The sequence below is a fragment of the Podarcis cretensis genome (genome assembly GCF_951804945.1).
Source record: "Podarcis cretensis genome assembly, chromosome: 6".
NCBI classification, from domain to species: domain Eukaryota; kingdom Metazoa; phylum Chordata; class Lepidosauria; order Squamata; family Lacertidae; genus Podarcis; species Podarcis cretensis.
Genome location: NC_137175.1, coordinates 52,898,607 through 52,922,077, shown reverse-complemented (window position 1 = coordinate 52,922,077; position 23,471 = coordinate 52,898,607). Strand labels below are relative to the sequence as shown.

Below are 23,471 nucleotides of genomic sequence, written 5' to 3'. Positions count from 1 at the left end.
TTTAGTTGTTCAGTACTGTTTTTATTTATTACATAGATATCCTGTCTCCTCCTCAGAACTCAAAGTGGCTGTACAAGGGATTATTCTTTATTTTCATAAGTATGACACAAGTTAGTCTATGGTTATGTTGTTGCAAAGGCAGCTGTTGAAGAACAATTAGAGCAATTGATGTGTCTGGTGGTTGATAACCAAACTAAGTAGATTTCAGATTTGAGAAAAGGGAGGGGGACAGGGACTCAAAGTCACCTGTCATAAGGCACTTGGAGCTTTGCATCTTTTTCTCATGGGGATGGGTAGTAGGGCCTGAAACAGAATGCATGAAAAAAATAGATGAAAATGAACAACAGCCCAATAAATGAGGACAATTGAGAGGTCACTAACTAAAGCAGCAACTCTCTATTTTGAGACGGCTGTTCCTGTTCATCTTCTGCAGTTGAGTTTCTCTCTGAGGGAGGAAAAAGAGTTCAAGAAATATAACTCAGTTCATTACTTCAGTACCAAGTATGGTAGCTTATTTTTTAAATACAGTGGTATCTTGGTTCCCAAAAAACTTAGTTGATGAACAAATCAGCTCCCAAATGCCGCAAACCTGGAAGTAAGTGTTCTGGTTTGCAAATGTTTTTTGGAAGCTGAACATCCGTTTTGGCTGTCGGCATTGTTTCCAGGGCCAATGAGAAGCCGTGCCTTGGTTTTTGAATGTTTTGGAAGTCGAACGGACTTCCAGAATGGATTGAGTTCGGGAACTAAGGTACCACTGTGCTGTTATACAAACAAGATACAGTGGTACCTCGGGTTACGAACTTAGTTCGTTCTGGAGGTCTGTTCTTAACCCGAAACTGTTCTTAACCTGAGGTGCTCTTTCGCTAATGGGGCCTCCCGCTGCTGCCGCACCATCGCTGCGTGATTTCCATTTTCATCCTGGGGCAAAGTTCTCAATCTGAGGTACTACTACTGGGTTAGTGGAGTTTGTAACCCGAAGTGTTTGTAACCTGAAGCATTTGTAACCCAAGGTACCCCACTGTATTTACTTAAAGTACTGGTAAGCTGCCTTTTATCTATCTATCTATTCTATTTATTATTTGTACCCCGCCCATCTGGCTGGGTTTCCCCAGCCACTCTGGGCGGCTTCCATAGAAACCAAAAAACACTAAAATATCACACATTAAAAAACTTCCCTGAACAGGGCTGCCTTAAGATGTCTTCTGAATGTCAGGTAGTTGTTTATCGCTTTGACATCTGATGGGAGGGCGTTCCACAGGGCGGGCGCCACTACCGAGAAGGCCCTCTGCCTGGTTCCCTGTAGCTTTGCTTCTCGCAATGAGGGAACCGCCAGAAGGCCCTCGGCGCTGGACCTCAGCGTCCAGGCAGAATGATGGGGCTGGAGACGCTCCTTCAGGTATACTGGGCCGAGGCCATTTAGGGCTTTAAAGGTCAACACCAGCACTTTGAATTGTGCTCGGAAACGTACTGAGAGCCAATGTAGGTCTTTCAAGACCGGTGTTATGTGGTCTCGGCGGCTGCCCCCAGTCACCAGTCTAGCTGCCGCATTCTGGATTAGTTGTAGTTTCCGAGTCACCTTCAAAGGTAGCCCCACGTAGAGCACATTGCAGTAGTCCAAGCGGGAGATAACTAGAGCATGCACCACTCTGGCAAGACAGTCCGCAGGCAGGTAGGGTCTCAGCCTGCGTACCAGGTGGAGTTGGTAGACAGCTGCCCTGGACACAGATTTGACCTGTGCTTCCATGGTCAGCTGTGAGTCCAAAATGACTCCCAGGCTGCGCACCTGGTCCTTCAGGGGGCACAGTTACCCTATTCAGGACCAGGGAGTCCTCCACACCTGCCCGCCCCCTGTCCCCCCAAAACAGTACTTCTGTCTTGTCAGGATTCAACCTCAATCTGTTAGCCGCCATCCATCCTCCAACCGCCTCCAGGCTAAGCATCCTCACATGGCAGTTTCCATAAAATAAAATGCAGTATGCACAAGCGAAGCCGTAAAGATTATAAATGCATAATACAGGGGTGGCTAACATTTTTTGCTTGAGAGCCACACTGAGGCTTTGCCAGCCCTCAAAGGGTTGCATGCCAACATGCACATCGCTCTCAAGAGTAGACACAGTACTTTTTTTCTTGTCATCTAACTAGCATTTCTCTCTACAGATTTCATATGTAATTTCTGTCCCCTCTGGATTTGTTGAATTAACATAAGACCCTTCTTGTTTATACTGTTGTGAACTAATTTGTCCCATTTCATATTTTTGTACTTATTCACAACCTGCCTACACAATATGTCATCCCATTATTTCCCTTCCCTCCCCCTTTTTTTTAGCATTAAGGAGGTATCTACATATTCCAAAGTTATTTTGTCCACTACTGTGCCCAACATACCTGGAATATCCATTTTTGCCTGAGCCAAAATATATTCCGGAATATTGACTATATTGGTGGCCAGGATAACAGCCTGCACAGCATCCATATTCAGGTACAAGTTTGTAGCATCTTGCTAGAGGGAAGAAAGGTAAGACAGGCACTTTATTGAAAAGCAGGAACTTTCCAAGGTTCAGGGCTGGAAATAAATGGAGGGCAATTCCTGATGGTTCATTGGCATCTCTTCCTTGAAACAAGAGCCACTCTAATGGAGTTGTCTCTACATGTCTCTTCACTCAAAGGCTAGGATGACTGTATCTGAACAGTGAACTTCTTGGAATTTTTTAATTACCTAAAGGACTAATGGCTGCCTGGCTTTTGATTGAAATTGGATATTTGGAAAATTTAGAAGAAAGATGAATGGGCCTACTCTGTAATAGTTCACCATCTTTTTAAAATGCTCTCTCCAGAAAGGCACACCTGATGACAATTTTATTATCATTTTGCCACCAGGGAATATCATTTTTATTCTTTGACATAGGGGGCAGCTTTAATTATATTGTTGCAGTTGCTCAATCTGGACTTTAGTGCTGCTGTACTAATGCCTTGTGTTTTAATGTTTAGAAAAATAAAAAATATTTATTGTAAATAGTTTTGAGACCTCGTATAAAACATCATTCAATAATTGTAGGTGGTTGGTTATTATAACCTTCAAAAGCAGCTATGAAGACAGAGGCTGTATTAGAATTAGCTTTACTAGTAAATCCACACTTTAAAATATGCAGGCTTCCCAAATTAATTTCTTTCAAAATCTGCCAATCCAATGTTCAGAACAACTTTTACAGAAATTGAGAAATATAGCTGAATATGTTTACTTAGGAATGGAAAAGCAAAAATTGCTAGGAAGATGAATCACAGTACGGAAAGAAGGCTGGAATATTGCATCGGATGGTGTTGTGGTTTAAAGAGGCAAGTTAAGTATTTTAGGCCTCCGCTTGATTATTTTCTTCATTCTCAGACTTTTTTGGTTAATCTGTCATAAGCAAATTGGAAAGCCTCATCACCACAGTCATATGCTGGAGGCAGCAGTGTTACTCTGCAATTACTCTGGCAGATGATGTTCTTGGCCTTATTCTGAAAAAAAGGTCTAGAGCTGTGCTTTCCCTCTACTGTGCCACTTTCTATGTTCCTCCTCTTCAAGATTGTTATTAATTTAAATACTGCTTAATGCTCTTAAAATAGGTTTCTAAGTGGTTTAAGATAAGAGGATAAGAGAAACCTGGTAAACAGAAAGCAGCTTTTACAATGGCAGAAGTAGTAAGCAGATACCACTACCCTTTCTGAACTCTGGCTCTCTTAAAGCATTCATTTGAATTTAACAGTTACTGAAGATCTTGTCTACACTGGCTATGCCACAGAAGATAGTGATTCTTACTATAGTTGCTGGGGGAAGACAAGACTTCTAAACAATTCAGAAAAGTGGTTTGGGATTTCAGGTGTTTTGTCTTAAATCTCACTGTTGCTTTTGGCAAATAAAACATCTCATATCTGAGTCCCATAACCTTAGTACAGAGGCTAGACAAGACATACCATAAAGAGCTCGAACAATTTTTCTCCCATGGCGCTCCGGGTTTGATTCTCCACCACTATGAACATCCTTACAAAATGCTGCAGGGGAATACAATTTAATTCATAGGGAAAATAAGAATAATCCTTGGGTTGTATCTAACTCTGCTTTTCTGTTTGTGCAGCAGACCTCTGCTTGAGTTAACATAACTGCTCCCTCCTCTCCAGCCCATGATGCATCCTTAAACTCTCCAGACTCCAGAGGGTTGGGTATACTCTGGAGCAAATTTTGAATGCAGAGAGGTGAGGAAACAGGACTCCATTGCACAAGTGAAACTTAGCTTGTACAGTCAAACCTCAGTTGTCGAACGTTTGGCTTCCGAAATGTCTGACAATCAAGGTGCAGCTTCCGATTGGTTGCAGGAGCTTTCTGCACTCAAGCAGAAGCTACGTTGGATGTTTGGCTTCTGAAAAGCGTTTGAAAACCGGAGCATTTACTTCTGGGTTTTCGGAGTTTGGTAGTCAAAACATTCCAAAACACAGGTGTTCGGGATCCGATGTTTGACTGTATAATGTTGGATGCAGCCCTTTGTAAGCTACAGGAGTATAAAACTCTGCAATCTAATATTTACTATCCAGGTTTCATTAGTATTTATTGTTCTGGTCTTCATCACTCAGAATCTTTAGTGGGGGGCTGCCGTTATCCCTTTCCAAAGCTCTAGCCTCAACCATAATTTCCCAGCACAACTGAGACTTTAAAAGTTCTCTAGTAGTATTAGTTTATTAATTACCCGCCCTTCACCCTAAGATCCCAGGGCATTAAAATATATTAGAAACAGTTTTAAAATACTTCTGTATATTTTGGCTTAAATATACAGGCAGTTTCTGCTCCCATGCTTCCAACATCTACAAGCCATGCATGTTAAATTCTAAGAAACCCTTACTTACTCCTGTCATAGTCTGATCTTTGTATTCTTTAGTGCTTAATCCACTGACTAACGTTTTATCTCATCCAATCCATCCATTCCACCCACCGAAACAACCCCTTCAGTTAGAGAGCTTTGAAAAGGTGACAATAGACATCTATGCCCAGTTCCATCCTTTTCAACAAAGTCACTTGCCTCTAGGGTAATGCTGGCCTGCCTCTGGCAATTAGTGTGATCTTTGTTGCCCATGGCACACATGAGACCATGCACCACTCTCAAGAAGACCAGCTCCTCAGCCACATCTCTGGAGTCTTGGGCCAGAATTCTGCAAAGTTGAGTGTTTGAAGAGTGGGATAAAAATGTTTTCAATAAACAGATAAGAGAGGGGGAAGGGGGTTTAAGAGCAGAGGGAGCATCCCACTAATTTACAAGCCAGAGAGATCTAGGTTGTTCTGTGCCCTTTACCAGCTGGTTGACAGTGAGACATCCAATAGTAATAGGAGACATCAAATAGGTTCAGCTTTCCTGTTGCACTGTTGGATTTCTGCAACAGTTGTTAAAGGCACACGCTGCCAAGAAAATAAGCTGACTGGGCAAATCTGTTGTATTGAATGAGTTGTTATGGTGTTAAGCATAGTAAGGTGGATGGTGACATGAATTTGGCTAAGCAGCAAATACTTCGTCTAGTGCTGAAGATGATAACCGTAAAATGATTAGAGAGGAGCTGTATATTCAGAGGATATTTTATGTATAGCTCCATTGATAACCTGACTATTCTAGCTGATATTATAAACTCTAAAAGGTAAGAGGATAGTGGCTGGATTATATAGGTATTCTAGTTCTGAATGTGTTTTAAGGGACTGGATGTGATGCTGGCTGTCTAATGTTGCATCAAGAAGCAGAAGGCATGGATTCAACTTCAACCCTTGAAAGCCATTTTGTAGTAATGTTTGGATGGGGGTGGGGAGGGTTTCAAATAGATATGCTTGGTTACTTGCTGGCCTTGGGCAATGCAAGTCACTCTTAGCCAGTGTGCTATGTTAAGAGACTAAAATTGCTACTTTGAGGTTGTTGGAACAAAATGCAGCAAGTAGATATCATAGTATGATTAAAACATATAGCTAACACCATCAATTAAAAATATATAAAACAGTGCCCTATTGCCTCCATCTGAGTAGCAGGTGAAATGGGTGTATATAATCTGCCAGTCTGGACTATGGACTGATAGCTGTTTTCACACAGTAAGTGAGGTGTTTTCTAGTTTGCATCTGTGGCCTACCCAAAACTGGGCTAAGCGTGTTTCACAGTTTGCCTCTGTGTTGGCAACTGGTTCCAGTAACCCATCATAATCTCTTACCCAATGGCTTTGGCAGCGGCAGCTTGCTGAATATATGCTGGCAAGGACTCCATCAGGTGTAATGTACCAGCTTCTGTATGTAGGAAACAATGTAGGAGTCAGGTACTGTGTCTCATAGTCAATGTTTGCCTGCAGCCCTCCCTGCTCCAGTTGGTGATTGAGATGAATTTCTGTTCTATCACAATGGGTTCTCATTCCATACCCCTACAGTCCCGCTCTGAGCAAACTTGGAACTTGATATAGGTTTTCAGGTATGAATGAGGAAAGAGGTTGGGCCCCATGATAAAAGAAAAGGAACAGAGGATGGACTTTAGTTGTTAAAATATATGCCTTCCCTTCTCAACACATGAAGAATATTAATGCTACAGTAAGTGTGTGTTCACAATACTGCCTTAGAGAGCAGTGAAGTTGTTTTTTCAGTGCATTTCATAGCTCTTGCACCCCAAGCTGTTTACATCTGCACAGCTTCAATTTGTTCCTTTTTCTATATGCACCAGAGAATGTTGACAGGCAGGAATATCTTTACCCTATGCAGAGATGTTCATACAAGGGTGGAGACAAATTGGGAACAGCTTAATAACTCCAATCGGTGTGAAGCTTTTTTGAGAAACAATGCACCAAACAGTAGTATGAAGTACAGTAAACATGCATTTTGGCTAACATCTTGTGAACACAAAAACCGGAAATGCAGTGAGTGCACAGTAAACGAGAATGTGAACACAGCCTTAGACTAATATACTCTAGAGATAGGGAAGGAGATGTAGAAGTGGGGAACATCTTCATAAGTGGGTCCAAATGGCAGCATTTGTGGATCTCACCTTCCAGGATTCTGGCTTGCATTTTGGCAGTCTCCTGTCTTGATGGCTTTAGCAATGCAACCAGTCCTTTTAGCAAAGCTGGCCGCACATCATATGCCATGAGGTCCTTGATTAGTTGAATCGCTAGAAGAAGGAAGATACTAAAGTGGGTGCTTTGTCACAGAGTAACAGTAGTAAGGTAGCTCCTGTTGCACAGAGCAAGCCTCAGTTTTTCTTGGGGAATAATTTGCCTACACAAAGCCTAAAAGGTGGTTCAACTATGTCCAGTCTTTGTTAATCATTTGTTCCAGTGTGTTTACCAGTTACTGGGAATCATAGGTGGGGAGAGCACAGGTCCTGCTTTTGGGCTTTCCATAGGCTGCTGGCTGCCACTGAGAATGGGATACTGGACTAGATGGGCCACTGGCCTTATCCAGCAGGTCCTTCTTACGTTTATATGGCAGTTATAGGACAAAGAACACTCATATTTTTTTAAAGTGGGTTTGTTAATGCACTGGGCAATATAGCACGTTAATTGTGCAGTTCTCAAGTTCCTAAATACTTCAATCCCTCCGTAAAGGCACCGTCTGTTGGTTCTTTCATAAAATGAGTAGACTAGTTTAAAAAAAAATTGGTAGCACTAACCACACAGCTTAACTGTATGGAATAAAGGCCAGTGAGTCACCTGCTTTGAAGACATGATGTTTATGCTACTTGGGAATTTGTAAGTTATCTGTTTTGAAGCAAATATAGCATTAAAAAAGAAAATTGTGGTAGCTTCCATGCAAATTAGAACACACACTGGATTCACCCAGCTTTGGCACCAGCCAAAGACCAGTATGCCTTGTAAGTAGGCTACCTTGTGCTGTACCTCACATAAAATTTGCTTTTTCATGAATGGCTTAGTTATTAGGGTTCTTCCCTTCCTATAGACATTTGGCTCACTGGTGCATTATTTTAAAACTGATTTTCAATTTCAGTATGTGGTAGTCACCTGGACTCAACAATTTGAGGGTTGGCTTCAAAAGTGGAGGTGAGTGCATAGAGTCATCTTACCCTCATATTGCACCTCCAGGTGCAGAGAACGGAGCACACTAAGCACTGAGTCCACAATACTTGGATGGGCATCTCCCACAATTGTCTGCCAAAGTAAACGAGCAAGAGAAGAATATTTGAGACCCCGTCTTAGTATGCTCTAATACAGAACAAGCATGAAAAATATAGGTCACAATCAAGAGATCACAAGGAAGAGCTGGGCTACCCAAATCTTCAGCATGATCAAGCAGACAAAAGATTATATTTTGACCTGGTGATCCAAATCCCTTTTAGGAGCACGTCAGACGATATTTTAGCATATACATGAAACACTCTGAGGGGAGACAATTCATTTTGTAATAATGTAAAAGGAAGATTGCTGTAACTGATTGAAGTTCCCTGTTGCAAATTAAAGCTGTGCTGATATAAACAACGTGGGGTGCAAGAGCTGTAAAATGAACAAAAAAACAACTTCTCTAATGCAGTAATGTGAACTCTCACCCAGGTGAGATCAGACAACATGCTGCAATGAACCATAAAGATGCAAGGGCAGTATTTAGGGAGACCACTCTTTCTTCACTCTGTTATACCAATCAGTTTTATAAGTGCATTAATTAGAAATAATCATTAGCTAGAATGGTTAAGGGAGGTGTCAATAAGTTCTATGTGTCCCCAAACTTCTAGATCTAGCCATAATTGGGGTGGTGTGTTCTACAGCTGACAGTTCTTAGCTAAAAAACCCACATATTTTCAGGGGTACTATTTCAGATTTTAGACATGGGGGCAGAATAGGATTTCAGTAATTTTTTAAAAGAAACTCCCTTTAAACCTATTTAAATACAATTACAAACATTGTATTTTAAGGCAATGTATTTGGGTTACTTATATCTCCATTACTTATACTTCAATTATCAAACTCAGGTCAGATCTGTTAGCCTTTCTTGCCCAATATAGTTGGTTCCTTTGGCATGGTATTTGGCACTTAGATCCATTTAACTGTTAATAGCAATATATATGTGCAGTTTGTAGACCCTGCACTGGCTAGAAACACAGATGCCCCTGAGGAAAAAATGCATGTTGTCTGTAACAGATGATGGGAAGAAGTACCATATAGTGAATGAAACAAAGATTGCAACCCCATGCCTTCCCCCCCCCCACTCCATCTTGTTGCTCACCTGTATTGTCCTCAATGTTTGTAGGGACAGTTGCTGGGCTTTTGGAGAGGTGCACTTTAGAAGAGCAATCAGCCCTTTGTACACTTGATTCTGGTATTTGGGGTTGCCATGGCCTAAAGCATCCAGAAGAATCTGTACTTGCTCTTGAGTCTCTTCTGACTTGCAGGTGGCAAAAAACTCAGCAATTGATCGTACACCTATAAAGGAAAAAAAGCTTTCTGAACACGCAGGCTAGAAAGTCTCAGCTAAGCAGCCCCATGTTTTAGCTTGTATTTAAATAATATGTAAGTTTTAATACAAGTATTTTGTAAGTAACAAAGGACACCCTTATTATACATTGATAAATATGCAGAGTACCATTGGCAGGCAATCACTCTAATAGTGAACATGATTGTAACCAATTGCTATTTGCAATTCTTAAAATGTGTGTGATTTATGTAAAGCCACACTTAACATCACATCTATTTAATCACTAAATGGGTTTCTCAAATGGTATCATGTATGGAAAATTTTGGATCAATGTACAGGGCTATCTTCAAGTAAATCCTGTTTTCCATATACCTTCAGAGTCTACAACTGAAAACAAAGTGGAGTGAAGCCATTGCACCTCACACTAACTAAAATATGCAATGGTTTTCAGACTTTGAGTTTTCAAGTATTTGCCCATTTATGTAAAAATTCTGTAGACTTTAGGGCAAATGAATAAATAAATAATAAATAGCCTCCTTATTCAGTTGATTTAATCCCTGTTTCAATCAATCCTTGTTTTTGAAATTGTGCTGGTCTAAGGTTACAATTGTTAAACATGCACTTTGTATTCTTGGGAGTAAGCCAAATTGGACTCAGTGGGATTCACTTCTGGGTAAACACGAGAGAGAGAGAGAGAGAGAGAGAGAGAGAGAGAGCGCCTCTCTCATATATGGCTTGCAGCAAGTAGGAAGTGGGAGCTTAGGGGACAGGACTATTAAGGTTTAGGGGGAAAGCCACTGTAAGCTGCTTTGAGCCAGTGAGATAATGCAGAATATAAATCCAATCTAATCAATATAGTTCAAGCTCACACAACTAGTTATGGGCAGCAATGACTGGCTCTGAATTTGGATGTAGCTTCAGATTTGCATGAAAAGCCATATTCAACCAGTTAAATGAGATTCATTGAGCACTCCTATGTGAATGCACATCCAGATGCAAAATCTGCATCCCCATTTACAGTGTACTTTTCACATACAGCTTTCCCTTGCTGGACTGGGATGGACATATATCACACTCATCCATTTCAGTGGAGCAATGCAGTAAACAAGCATCCACTGTCACTTTATGGTAGATACTAAAAAAAGTTTATATTCCTGCCTAGCTGAATTTATTTGCGTTTAACTCCCCATACACTAATTTTTAATACTGTAGTTAAAACACTTCATCCTACTCTATCCAAGAAAGGAAACTTTACAGAGATATTAATATGCTGATGTTTCAGAGATCTATTCGTCTTCTACAGGTAGAAATATCCTGGCTGCTATATACTGCAATGAAAGGAAAACACTACAAAGTAAGATCCTTGTGAGAATCAAATGTTTCCATGCCCTTTTATTGATGAACCTGTGACAGGTGAGATACTGAAGAAGAAAGCAACTCTTTTCTATCATCGGTATTCACTGGGGTGGAAAGAATAAGCTGAGCTCTGTGGGGAAAACCCTGAGGTCAGAAAACCACTTCACTTAAATATCTGGCAGTACATCTCATTTGTCACAATCTGCCTTACCATAGCTTTCACAAATAATCTCTTTGAACTTCCTGCCAGATCTTGCTACTAACTGAAGAAGCTTTATGGACTCCCTTTTGTCCTCCTCTTTCAGTTGGTTGAGCCCAAGTATTTCCAGCAATGTGAGGATACCACCAACTTCCAGGAATTCAATAATGTATCGCTGGCTGAAAAAATGTGGAGAAGAAAGCAACAGATCTAAAGTCTATTTGCAACAAGATTGCATAATATGATTTCAGTTATTATTTCACACTTATTAACAGTTACGTTTCTTTTCATAGGCAAAGTAATTGGCAGCTCCACTGCTTCTCTTCCTAAACACCACTTTAGTAACCCCTTTACTAAAGCAGCAGAGCTGCCAAGGGAAAGACTTTGCACTTCAGTCATTCACTAGTATTCCATTCTTTACAGGAATGCAAGCTGATGAACTAAAGCAATTCCAGTTTTCTTATGGGGGAAGAAAACTTTGACCATATTCTCCATGTACAGAACTGGGCATGTTGTTGTTGTTGTTTAGTCGTTTAGTCGTGTCCGACTCTTCGTGACCCCATGGACCAGAGAACGCCAGGCACTCCTGTCCTCCGCTGCCCCCCGCAGCTTGGTCAGACTCATGCTGGTAACCTCGAAAGAACTGGGCATAGGTATTCCCAAATCCAACACTTACAACCTGGTATCTCAGCCAAGGAGATTATAGGAATGCTTCATCCAAGAACATTCCCTATGGTTGTTGCTGTAGTAGTTTTTATTCCTGAAGCCATGCCAGTGTGCAAGTTACATGATTTCATGTTTGATAAAATGGTTATTTAGGCAACAGACAAAGAAGCACCAAGCCACAGAAAGCAGAGCTTTTTATATTTGCCAATCTCTTTGATAATACGATTACATTTTCCCAAACACCACGTTCTCACTACCTCTTTCACACCAACATAATGTGCTAAAAACCTCAGGATCCTATCCAAATATAGAAATGGTACATTTTTTACTTACCCACTTGCAGCTGATAGGAAGATGCCAATGGACTTCAATTGTTGCTCTAGGCACGTTCCATACATGTAACTATTGTGAGTTTGTGAAGGCTTTAAATTAAATACATTCTGGCACACTAAACCTCAGCTGAATCTGATTTTCTCCCTACCCACCTCAGCCCTTTTGCAGGAGTTCATACTTTATTTAGAGGAATGACATGTCTGAAGTAGGACTTGCAAAGTTTTCTGTGAACTTAAGACATTGGGCAATATTGCAGGAAAAGTCAGAGTCCAGGATTATTAAATTCTGCTACCATAACTGGAGCACAATTGCCCTAAAAATAGCAAAAGTTGGTGCAATTTATACTAATAACTGGTATAAAAATAAATATAATTTATCAAGCCAATATGTAGCCAATTCTGGTAATTTTAATGGAGAAATTATTGCTTTCTTTTTTGGCTCTTGTTACACTTTAACAAGAGATCTCCAAGGAAGAGGATACGTCAACCTGAGCCAAGCAGTTAGACGGGCGAGAAACAAACTGGCTCCTTGAGAGAATTCTATTTCCAGTTCTGGACCTGTCTTGCCTTGGTTGGTTAGCATAAAATTTTCTAGAATGTGGCTTCGAGCAATTTTGCCAGCACTGTCCCATTCCTGTAGAAAACTTATTAATCTGCTGATGGCTGCCTGCTCCTTTATGGAAGTCATGACTGGTTGTGTCCTTCTGTTGAGAAGAGAAGAGAACCTTAGACCTATGCATTTGTGAGATCAGAGAATACACCAGCCCCATCTACTTTGAGCAGGCATAGGCAAACTTGGCCCTCCAGATGTTTCAGTACAACTCCCATCATCCCCAGCTAACGGGACCAGTGGTCAGGGATGATGGGAGTTGTAGTCTCAAAGCATCTGGAAGGCCGAGTTTGCCTATGCCTAACTTTGACACTGGCACACCTTGTATCTCACATTAAAATTGTAATTTAAAGCAAGTCACCATGCTTGTTTTAAACCATAGTTTGAACCATATTAAAGCCTAGTTTGTTTTGTCAAGGTACTAACAAGTATTTCAGTAATGTAGGCTTAACAAGCAGTGTCATTCTGTAGTTACCAAATTTTGGCATTTGGTAAAGTGGCTAATTAAAATGGATTCTGTAGGTCGGTCTGAAAGGCAAAAACTCAACACAGACATCTTGGAAGTTATGTCAGCACTGCCCCACTAATCTTATTTATCCTATAGACAGCACATGAAACTCAAATTTGATTCACATACAAAAATTTGAGGGGTAACATCTACAGAATTGCTATGATAAAGGCAACATTAAATATAAAGAAGAGCTTACCTATTTCATTTTTTTTCTTTACAGCCCCTTCAAAAATGTATAAAGAAGCAGTGCTGAGACATGCATAGGAATCCATCAGGGAATTAACAACCTGTGGTTTGCAGGAGCTTTTGTCCTTGGCAGAGTATTTTCAGCACAGGAGAGAAGGTTCTAAATAAATCAATTTTCCTCAAATAGTTGTGATTGAAAGTGTTATTAGCCATAACAAATGTTAGCACTGACAAGGGAACAGCTGTAGCAGCCTTTCAGAGGAAGAAGTGAAACATGAGTCTCATTCACTTGATTTACAGAATATTTGTGAAATCTTACTTGTGAGCCTTGTAGCTGATATTTGCGTTTTGGCAGAAGTTGTTTTTCATCTTGGGACATTCACTATAAATTATAGCTCCATATTGTGCACCTGTGTCCTCTACACTGATCTAGTTAAAAGAACTTTCCAACTGAAACAATGGCTAGTTTGATTCTAAATTAACATCTCCATATTTTTATGGGGGCATATATTCCCTCCTTTTTCTAGGAAGCAATGAGTCCTTTGACTGCTAAAGATAAATCTTCATCTACTTGGCTGCAGCACTTGATACACAGAAGTCAGTCACAGGGGAGAAGGCTGCATGGCCACATCATGTTCTTATTTGAAGATTCAATGGCACCACCTACTGTGAATATGTTTACCTTTATTCACAGTTGACACAAAGAGATTCAGGCTTCCAACAAAGGAAAATGCATTTTTAAAGGCACAGCCACAGAGAAACTCTCAAAAGGTATTATATGTTCCACATCTATCTTCTGCAATCCAGACACATAGGGACTTCAGCCCACAATTGCCTTCTGGATTGAGTTGGAAAAGATTGAGACTGGCACAAGTTTGCCATCTGCACAGATATGTTCTGGATGTCAGTGAGGTAAAAACATACCTGTTCAAGTGCTGAACTCAGAACATGAGAAATCTGCCATGTGTACATATTGTTAAATGACAAAAGCACTTAATTCTGTAGAAAGTATTTTCAAGAGCTCTCTCTCTCACCAGCCTTTTTATTTGTAGACATTTGAATTAGTGTACAAGGATATCGTGAGCCACAAACAGAAACTGCCTATTTATCCAAGATGCCAATTGGGTATACATTTGAGTGCTACAAACACAGTTGCTATGGAGGATTTTTAAAAAGTAAGAGGGGAGATATCTGAGGTAACCTTTCTTTCCATTTCTCCCATATGAAGTCAGGGATATAATGCTGCCAGGTTTTAAGTCTATATTTAGAAAGAAAAACCTACCACAGTACCTGAGTAATTGGGTATCCCTTTGTTTTCCATCTTCTTCCAATATTTGTTTTCTGGCACTTGTACCAAACTAATGAAATCACAAAACTCAGCAGCATAGCAATCCAATGTGAAATCCAGAACAGGAAGCCCACCATGCTTAACTGGCTAATGCATAGTAAATCTAGCAATCCTTGGCTTCTTGCCTTGCCATATAATATTTTTGCCAAGCTGTTAACCACTTTAATGGAACCATAAGCACAATCTGAAACAGATCTAACACTTTAGGAAACACTGCCATTTTAGTGTTGCTGTACATCCCTTAAGAGAGACCTTAACAGCCATTCAAAATATGTACAGCATCCTTAATGTTGAACAGTATAAAAGCAAAACTTCCATTCTTCAGGTCTTTAAGCTTATTTGTAATCTGGAGCCTTAAACACTGCCACTGAACCCACACATTTTCTTTCAATGCAAAATACTATTTCTTTTTTTACCTTGGGTATTAAAGGGCTGGATTTAACTAAGCAATGGGACTTTTCTTCCTCTCCTCCCCTGTGCATCCCCACAAATTAGCTTGGGGAGGTGCCAGGAGAACGCCCAGAACAGCATGGAGAGGAGAGGTATTTCCATCAGGCAAGCAAAAATGTTTGTGCTGATGGAACTTTTGTTTTAGCATGACTTTGAATTCCTTCCACTGTTCCAATTTGTCTAAGGTGATTTAAAGGTTGAATAATACTGTACATTCTTAGGTTATTGAGCAGAGCAGGCAAGAACTGCAGCAGGTTCTTCAAAAACAACCTAGTATTGTCCGCAGGAAGAGCAAACCTGTTTAATCTCTTTCAGAGCAGTGGCTACGGACCCCTCACAGAAAAGCAACATGATTTAATGCTCCTTCTCAGTCCAAAGGCCCATACAAAACATTCCCTAAAATTCATTTTATTTGAAAGCCTTTTAAGGCAATCTTTTTCAAGCAATCCAATGTACTGTCCATATCCAGAGAAAAATGATTAGGATTTTGGGCATTTCATGAAACTGAATGATATTCACAACCTGATTATGGGTCATAATCACAGCATTTGATTCATTTAAAGCATAAGGCTTTCGCAAAGAATCTTAGGAACTGTATTCACTTAAGGGTAAGCTCCAGTTTCCATGATTCTTTGGGAGAAACCATGGCTGTTAAAGTGGTATAAATATGCTTTAAATATAGGGTGTGTAAATGTATAAGAGTATAATTAATCCTTCCATTTCACATCTAATATATGAACATTTTCACATCTAATATATGAACAGGATTGCCCCAAGGGGCAAAATGCTTTTGGATAACTACTAATATCACCTCCCTACATATATCAGGAGTTTCAACCTTGGGCACCTCAGTATATTGTTAAACAATGGAGTTAAATGTGGTACAAGTTCTTCTGAGAAGTGCTCACAGAATTCTAATGGAAAACTACCAGTCCTTTTTAAGCTTTTATATATTCTTTAGTATCAGAAAACAGAAACTTCTAAACACTCAGAATATTGATTATGTTATCCGGCTCCCATCTTGAGTGAAGGAACCTGTCCCAGTAGTATCTTTTGCAATTTGTTAATTTCTAACAACTTAAGCTTTTAAAATTCCTCCACCTTAAAAATATTTCTTATGGGCTTGGTCATATATATCATGTCTCAAAAAGTTATTGAAATTTGTGGGTTTTTCCTATTTCTCATGAGATGTCAAGTTTATAAAGATCCTGGAAGTGTTAATAAATACACATAATCACTAACTATCTATTTATATAAACTAAAGATCCAATAGACAGAGTGATCCAACCATGTAGTGGAGTCCAATCTCAGTTTCTCCAACGCTCTATGGAAGCAGAAGTGTACAATCAATATGCCTGATGAATTGTAGGACATAAAGTAAAAAGCACATACTTTAGCCAAAGGACAGTAACTTCTTCATATATCAAGTGGCCTAGTTACCTAATTAAAATCATTTTAGAAGATATCCCTTTGATTTCTCTGTTTTTTCACATCTGATACACACAGTGTTAAAATCTTTCCCAGTAACTAAGGCTGCAATCATAATTTCACTTACCTGGCAGTAAGCTCCGTTGGATTCAATGAACTTACTCTTAAGTAGGAATGGTTGGGAATGTGTTCTAACTCTTCTTCCCTGAAAGAACTAATTATATTACAGTACTCCCCAAAGGAGATCCTTTCTGCCTGGTATTAGAATCATCTTAACCCATTCAAAAATAGGCATAATGAAAACAACCCAATCAAGAATCCTTCATAGTGATGTGCTTGGCAAAAACAATATACTGTAGGCTCTAGAACCTAAAATTTAGATAAGCTGTGAGCTAAAAATTGCTGTCCATTGTAGTTCAGATTTGTGATGAGTTTCCTGCAGAAAGACATTAAGGTTCAACTCACCAAGTGTCTGAACTACTCCATCATGCAGTTGTTAAAGTCACAGGAATCCTGCTAGGAAAACAAAACAAAACAAATGATAACCCTGCCAGGGCAAACATAAACAACAAAATGCAAAACTTCTTTGCATCCCCAGAAATATGTTCTTGCGGAGTGGGGTGGGGCTTGTTTTCTCCCACCCTGATTTTCTGCTGGAGCTCAGCTTTGGAATTTGAGGTGCAGAATAAACGAATAATGCAGCAAAGTGTCCAGTGCCTTTCTCTCCTCGTTCAGAGACCCAGGCTTGAATTCTAGCTTCTCAGTTCGTGGTCTCTGCCCACCACCCTCTCAGTCTCGAAGCCTTCGCAATTCCCTACACACCCCTCGTTCTGCTCTTGCCATATACAGACTGCCCTAGCCTCCACTGCTCCTTCTTTCCTGGGCTGCTTCAAAACTTCCAGCGGGGACCCTCTGGCAAACCTGTCAACGAGGAAGCCCAGCTCGGTTTTGTTTTGTTTTTGACGAAAACGGGGAGTGTGTGTGTGTGTGTATTTGTATTTATACAGTACTGCATATGCAAAGGGGTGGCCGCTCGGTTGCTAAGGCCGCTGCGTTGCTAAGCAGCATTCCGGTTACCGGCGAAGTGGGGGTCACGGAGCGGCCGCGCGCGCTCTCGCCTGCTCCTCCTGATTCGTCAGGCGACTCGAAGAGGGCGGGTATTTCCGGTGGGGCTGAGGCGGAAGCGGCAGTTCTGAGGTAGCCGCCGTAGGGATGGGGTCCAAGGAGTTGGGGTGCGTAGTGGAGCTGCCCCCGACGCCGCGGGAGAGAAATGCTGGTGAGTGTGCGAGGGTTTGGGAGGTTTCGCTGGTGCGGCACTCGCGGAGCGGCCGTTGGAGAGGGAAAGGAAGGTCCGACCAACGTGCTGAAGCTAGAAACTGGAAATAGGCGAGGGCTGTCTTCGTGGGGTCGGGTTGTTTTGTTTTTTTTAAGAGTTTGATTTTAGGCAGCGTTCCCTTTGGCTTGGCCGCGAAATCTGCTTCCATTGCCGAGGCGCTTCGCCTTTGGAAGTATGAATTAATCGCAAATAATCGGCGCGCACGCGCACATCTTACCCAGGAATTTCCTGACAAGTGCAGGGATGTTCTGCGGAGGCGGCTGCAGCTCCCAAAAGTTTGCGTGTCTGGTGGCACAGTAGTCCTTTCGTTAAGACTAAGACAGACATTTAATCTTCTTTTCTTTTTTTCAGAGTCCGGTGCTGCAAAGAGAAGTAAAGGCAATCTGCCCGTGGTGATACTGCTTGGGTGGGCTGGCTGCAAGGATAGGTACCTGCAGAAATACAGCACCATCTACCTTCAGGAGGTGAGTAGTAAACTTACTTGACTGCAGTTATTGCAGTGTTCTTCAGAGAAAGAACAATTCGTGGCCAATCCAGAGATACATCAAGAACACTTGGATGGTTTGTACTTTGGGTGGCATGTGGCTCACCTGAACATTGTGTATAAAAGAACTACTCAAAAAGTGAAAATTCTAGGGTGAGAATTTCCTGACCTGATCATTCCCAGGACTTGCATAGAGTAGACTCTAGTGCCAAGTGAAAATGTTTCTCTTCAACCAGGCGTTTGGCTGATTAACATTCTATGGCTTTTAAAATGTGTGTTATAGGAGGGGGGATTATTGGGTTGTTGTTGTTTTATTGTGTATTTTGTATTTTTCTGTTGTGAACTGCCCTGCAATCTTCAGATGAAGGGTGGTATACAAATTACATACATGCATAATAAGTCGCAGAGAGTAGCTTGACTGATTTCAAAGTTGAATTTTCTATATGGCCTGATTGAAATCTTTTTCAACTCTTTTATGTTAACAGAAAGCTTGGGAATATTTGAAGTGTTTGGTTTTGGTAGCAACTTTAGCTTAAGAAGTTTGCTTGGCATCCTCTTTAAAATGTATTCTAGGGGACATTCAAAAGCCTACTATTTTCTATTTATTGCCTAGCTCTTCAAAGATTCTGAAAATTAACTGAGGTCCTGTCTGATGTTCACTTTATTTCTTTCTGATAATAGATGTTTTAGACTGAAATGTGGTTTCCATGTTAAAGGCAGGGAGACTGAGCAGTTGTCTCTCTCCCCCTGCTGTTATAGCCATTTGGGCCATAATGGATTCCTTTCCACTCTCTTGCTCAAACACTGGTATAAAACACGCTATAAGCATGTCAGCTGACAAGTATGGGATTTGTGACTGGAGTTAAGGTTTTTTTGGATGAGTCACTGACTTGAAATGAAAGAGCTTCATTTGCCCATCACTGTAGTCCACTGCAGGTAATTTAGTTTGTTACTCATTCCTCAGGACTCACCCTTTGCGATAACCTAACATGTACCTAATTGCTAGTCTATATAGGAGTATTGCTTTTAAGATGTTTCCATTTCCTGAAGTGAAAATTGAGAGCAATTCTCAAATATGCAGTATATGAATATTTTTCTTGGCACACCTTGTCCAATTCTTGTTCTTTTTACTGTATGGCACACACTAAAACTTGTGTATTCCTCACAGGGATGTGTAGTGATCCGCTATACAGCTCCTTGGAGATTGGTTTTCTTTTCAGAATCCTTGGGTATAAATTCCTTGCAGAACTTGGCAAAGAAGCTGCTGGAGCTCCTCTTTGACTACAAAGTAGAGACGAAGCCCCTGCTCTTTCATGTCTTCAGCAATGGAGGTGTCATGCTGTACCGCTACATTGTGGAGCTTCTTCACACTCACCAGCAGTTCCAGCATCTAAGGGTGGTGGGTACTGTGTTTGACAGTGCTCCTGGCAGGAAGAATCTGCGGGGTGCGCTTGGTGCCCTCTCAGTTGTCCTATCGTCATACAATGTATGTGTTAAGTATGCCCTTTTACTGACATTTGCAGTTCTGGTGGTGACATGGCGGATGGTACTGTATCCTGTGACCCGTTTTGTACATGAGAGCCACTATGATGCCATGTTGAAGCAACTCTCTAGATGGCCTGAGCTATACCTCTACTCCAAGGCGGATTCTGTTATTCAAGCAAGTGATGTGGAGAATATGATAGAGGCTCGGAAGCAGCATCAGGTCCTTGTTAAGGCTGTGGACTTTGTGGACACTGATCATGTCAGCCACCTGCGAGCATATCCCACCTTATACACAACTCATTGCACCTCCTTTATGTATAATTGCATTGGGAGCACTTAGGCTCATTTGGTGGCTGTTGTGAAGGTATTAGTATCTGCCTGTTCTCCCACTAATATTATACTCTAAACCGTTCATCATTGCTTTTGATAAAATTCTGTTGCTGCCTCTTACTAATGCAAGCCAAAGTATTTCTCAGAATCTGAATGTCTGAAATTGTCATATAGCTGAGTAGCAGAGAGTGGGACTGTAGGATAAATATGAGCAAACCCACACTGATGCATTTTGCAATATCTTCATTCTTCTTGACTTTGGCTCATGGGCTTTGGAAAGTACTCTAATAGGCTGTGTGTTATCTGTGCATTTAAACATGCACACTTTCGAGCTAAGAAAAACGAAATTCTGCAACTTTTATTTAAGTATACACTTTTGCATACACTCATTTGATATACAGTGTATACAGTGGACCCTCTGGATACGAACTTAATTCGTCCTTATGTACCCCGAAAAGTCCGCAACATGAGGCGCCGCTTCTGCGCGCACACACAGTGCGATAGAGCACTTCTGTGTGCAGTGTGCAGAGCACTTCTGCGCATGCATGAGGTGCGTAGAGCGTTTTTGTGCATGCGCGCGCAGCGAAATCCGGAAGTATACACTTCCGGGTTTGCTGCATTCGCAACCCAAAAGTTACGTTACCCGAAGATAACGTAACCCAAGGGTCTGCTGTATTTTATCCTGCTTCTCCTGATCATGGGGAGCAAGGACCTGTACTGGTTGCTGAAGCCCGTCCCTAACTGTTTGAAATCTTACATAGCTTCCTGTTTGGTTTCTCAGATTTTAGTAAGCACTGGCTCTCAAGTGTACCTCTGGCAGATATAAAATTTTGTGTTTTGATGTATGTAGAATTTAAATGTAGAACCCTGCCGATGTTCATTTCATCTTTCCATTAACTTCTTCCACCTCTTCAAGGTTTCACCTAGTGAAGCAAAATCAGTTCCTTTCTGTGCTGCTGTATACAACTCTGCAGTTAGTTGACCCACCACCATCTCTGGGCTGCTTTTCTCTCTCTTATACTTGCCTTGTGACCAAGTACTTTTTAGCTGAGGATAGGAGGAGGCTTCTTGTGAGTTAAAGCCAGGCTAGTGACTTCATATTATCAACTAAGCTATAGACTATAACACAGAATTAAAAGGACATGTCTAAAGTTGTGCCTATCTCTTTTCTGGATCTGTCTTCTGCATTTATGAAATCACACTCTTTTATTCCATATTGATCCAGGAAAACTTGCTATAACTTTGGTAACAGTACGGAGGTGGGGTGGTGAAACATTCTTTGCTGTCTTGTCTTGTGAGTACAGAGGTGGCTAGAAAGTTTTCAATACAGTGGTACCTCGCAAGACGAATGCCTCGCAAGACAAAAAACGCGCAAGACGAAAGAGTTTTCCGTTTTTGAGTCGTTCCGCAAGACAAATTACCCTATGAGCTTGCTTCGCAAGACAAAATGTCTTGCGAGTTTCTTTCCTTTTTCTTAAAGCCGCTAAGCTGTTAATAGCCGCTAAGCCGTTAATAATAATAATAATAATAATAATAATAATAATAATAATAATAATTTATTATTTATACCCTGCCCATCTGGCTGGGCCTCCCCAGCCACTCTGGGCGGCTTCCATAAAAACCAAAAATACAGTAAAATATCACACGTTAAAAACTTCCCTGAACAGGGCTGCCTTAAGATGTCTTCTGACCGCTAAGCCGCTAATAGCCGTGCTTCGCAAGACGAAAAAACCGCAAGACGAAGAGACTCGCGGAACGGATTAATTTCGTCTTGCGAGGCACCACTGTATCTAATCAATTTTACATTAACTTGATCATGTGTCCATTGTAGAAATGCTTAAAACAGTGAAGGTTATTGACTGAAGTTCTAGCCGAGCTGCTGTAGCTAATTACTATGTTTCAAATGGGTGGATTTACCTATCTTGGTGTCAGTTTCCATGTGTCTCCCCTATCAATGGGTCAATAGCTCAGGGTATTTTGCCCCCAGTTCATAACTGTGTACTGGGGGAAATAACTGGAGAGGAAAACATGTTGCTGTTTGATATGTGCTAAAGTGTTTAAGATGATAACAAGCTAGGTGACTCAGAAATAATAGGCAACTAGATCTAAACCTTTAGTGAGACTCCTGAAGAATAAGGGTTTTAAAGCCTTAAATATAAATAGTCCCTCAGTTGCCCTAGCTGCAGATGTGGTATTAGGAGATTTTAAGGCTTCTCTCAAATAGATTTTACAGGTAGTGCATTCATACTTTATCTGTTAATAACAAAACCCCTATATTGCCACCTTTGTTGAATGCAATTCATTTTACTGCTCTTTCCCACAATATTGTCAGAGTGGAAGAACTGAGCTGTTTGCACACCTATAGAAAAAGAGACTGAAATCTAATTCCAGGAATCACTCTGTAGCCTTTAATTAAAAATTGGGCTTTCTAATGTTTGCAGATGCATTTATGCTGAATAATACAAAATGGGCATCATGGTCTTGTGTTTTAATGTCTTATTCTTTCTGATACACTGGATGTCAGATTTGGACTTCAACCAGATGGACTTTAGTTCATGTGCTTACAGATCAAACCAGTTCATTTTTGCCCTGAAATAGGAGTTAAGTCCTGTTGAAGTTACTAAGACAAATGTGTGTAGGATTGTAGCCTCAACTGTGAAAATCTCTGTGTAACTTTGGGTCAGTCACAACATTTTTGTCTAACCTACCTCACAGGGTTGTTGTGAGGACAGAATAAGATAACTTATGAAGATCTTGCTAAATTGTATTATAGGACAAATTGTGCTGTGTTGCAGAGATATTTGGGTTGGATCATTTTATATGATACATAATGGGTGCGTCCTACTTTTTTGTTATTATCGAGCCTATGGTGGTCTGTGCTGTTTGCACTGACAGTTGCTTTCACTTGAACTTCTGCAAGCTTCCCACAGCTTGAGTGAGTTTGTTTAAATTTAAACATTTATATTCCACTTTTCATTTTCCAAAGGATAGCAATAAAAAATCTTGAAAATATCACAGTGAATAAAAATAAAAACCAAATCAGATAGCAGCAGGCTATCTTCTAGACTGACTAAAGCTGAAAGCAGCACTGATAAAAACAAAACACTACATAAGCAGCAATTAAACTAATTACTGCAAAGGTTGTTGTTGTTGTTTAGTTATTCCATTAGTTTGTTGTTTTATAAAAAAGGTGTCTCAAAGGAACTTAACAAGAATATAAAATATCAATATATAATATAAAAATAAAAAGAAGGTGCAAAAAGAAACCCCCCTAAAGTTCTCATTCACAAATACAATAAAAAAGATAAGTCTTGTTTACCTAACTAAAAGATGAGCACTAT

The 23,471-nt window shown here is 40.6% G+C and overlaps 2 protein-coding genes and 1 long non-coding RNA gene across 20 annotated transcripts; 2 read left to right on the top strand and 1 right to left on the bottom strand.

The window, feature by feature from the left end:
* Nucleotides 1-17,595, bottom strand: ARMH1 (armadillo like helical domain containing 1). Of its 17 annotated transcripts, none has more exons than XM_079980424.1 (14): nt 17,318-17,566; nt 16,961-17,011; nt 13,280-13,306; nt 12,445-12,666; nt 11,964-12,032; nt 10,977-11,143; nt 9,221-9,417; nt 8,067-8,151; nt 7,032-7,154; nt 6,214-6,286; nt 5,052-5,181; nt 3,955-4,032; nt 2,386-2,500; nt 1-445 (listed from the first exon to the last, which is right to left on the bottom strand). In XM_079980424.1, exons 4-14 carry the CDS (start codon nt 12,648-12,650, stop codon nt 381-383), a joined length of 1,308 nt encoding a protein of 435 aa, XP_079836550.1. In that variant the 5' UTR covers nt 12,651-12,666; nt 13,280-13,306; nt 16,961-17,011; nt 17,318-17,566; the 3' UTR covers nt 1-380. The 17 variants fall into 17 exon arrangements, with proteins under 17 accessions (XP_079836550.1, XP_079836551.1, XP_079836552.1 ...); XM_079980425.1 differs by having other exon boundaries at nt 16,961-17,008; XM_079980426.1 differs by lacking the exons at nt 13,280-13,306; nt 17,318-17,566 and adding an exon at nt 17,573-17,595.
* Nucleotides 4,043-16,616, top strand: LOC307218349. Of its 2 annotated transcripts, none has more exons than XR_013839933.1 (3): nt 4,043-4,233; nt 10,713-10,822; nt 13,304-16,616. It is a non-coding gene; the product is annotated as an uncharacterized lncRNA (long non-coding RNA). The 2 variants fall into 2 exon arrangements; XR_013839934.1 differs by having other exon boundaries at nt 10,713-10,763; nt 13,304-13,357.
* Nucleotides 17,596-17,598: 3 nt separating the features above from the next.
* On the top strand, nt 17,599-22,897 carry TMEM53 (transmembrane protein 53). The gene is made up of 4 exons (XM_079980530.1): nt 17,599-17,771; nt 18,183-18,295; nt 19,484-21,447; nt 21,909-22,897. Exons 1-3 carry the CDS (start codon nt 17,708-17,710, stop codon nt 20,138-20,140), a joined length of 834 nt encoding a protein of 277 aa, XP_079836656.1. The 5' UTR covers nt 17,599-17,707; the 3' UTR covers nt 20,141-21,447; nt 21,909-22,897.
* The last annotated feature ends 574 nt before the right edge of the window (nt 22,898-23,471 follow it).

Coding starts and splice junctions, on each gene's coding strand:
- ARMH1 (XM_079980426.1), bottom strand. CDS start 12,650: ATGACTTCCATAAAGGAGCAGGCAGCCATCAGCAGATTAATAAGTTTT. Junction 7,155..8,066: donor CCTGGAGGTGCAATATGAGG/GTAAGATGACTC, acceptor TCCTTCTTCTAG/CGATTCAACTAATCAAGGAC. Junction 2,501..3,954: donor AATTGTTCGAGCTCTTTATG/GTATGTCTTGTC, acceptor TCTTCCCTCTAG/CAAGATGCTACAAACTTGTA.
- TMEM53 (XM_079980530.1), top strand. CDS start 17,708: ATGGGGTCCAAGGAGTTGGGGTGCGTAGTGGAGCTGCCCCCGACGCCG. Junction 17,772..18,182: donor GCCGCGGGAGAGAAATGCTG/GTGAGTGTGCGA, acceptor TCTTTTTTTCAG/AGTCCGGTGCTGCAAAGAGA. Junction 18,296..19,483: donor GCACCATCTACCTTCAGGAG/GTGAGTAGTAAA, acceptor TATTCCTCACAG/GGATGTGTAGTGATCCGCTA.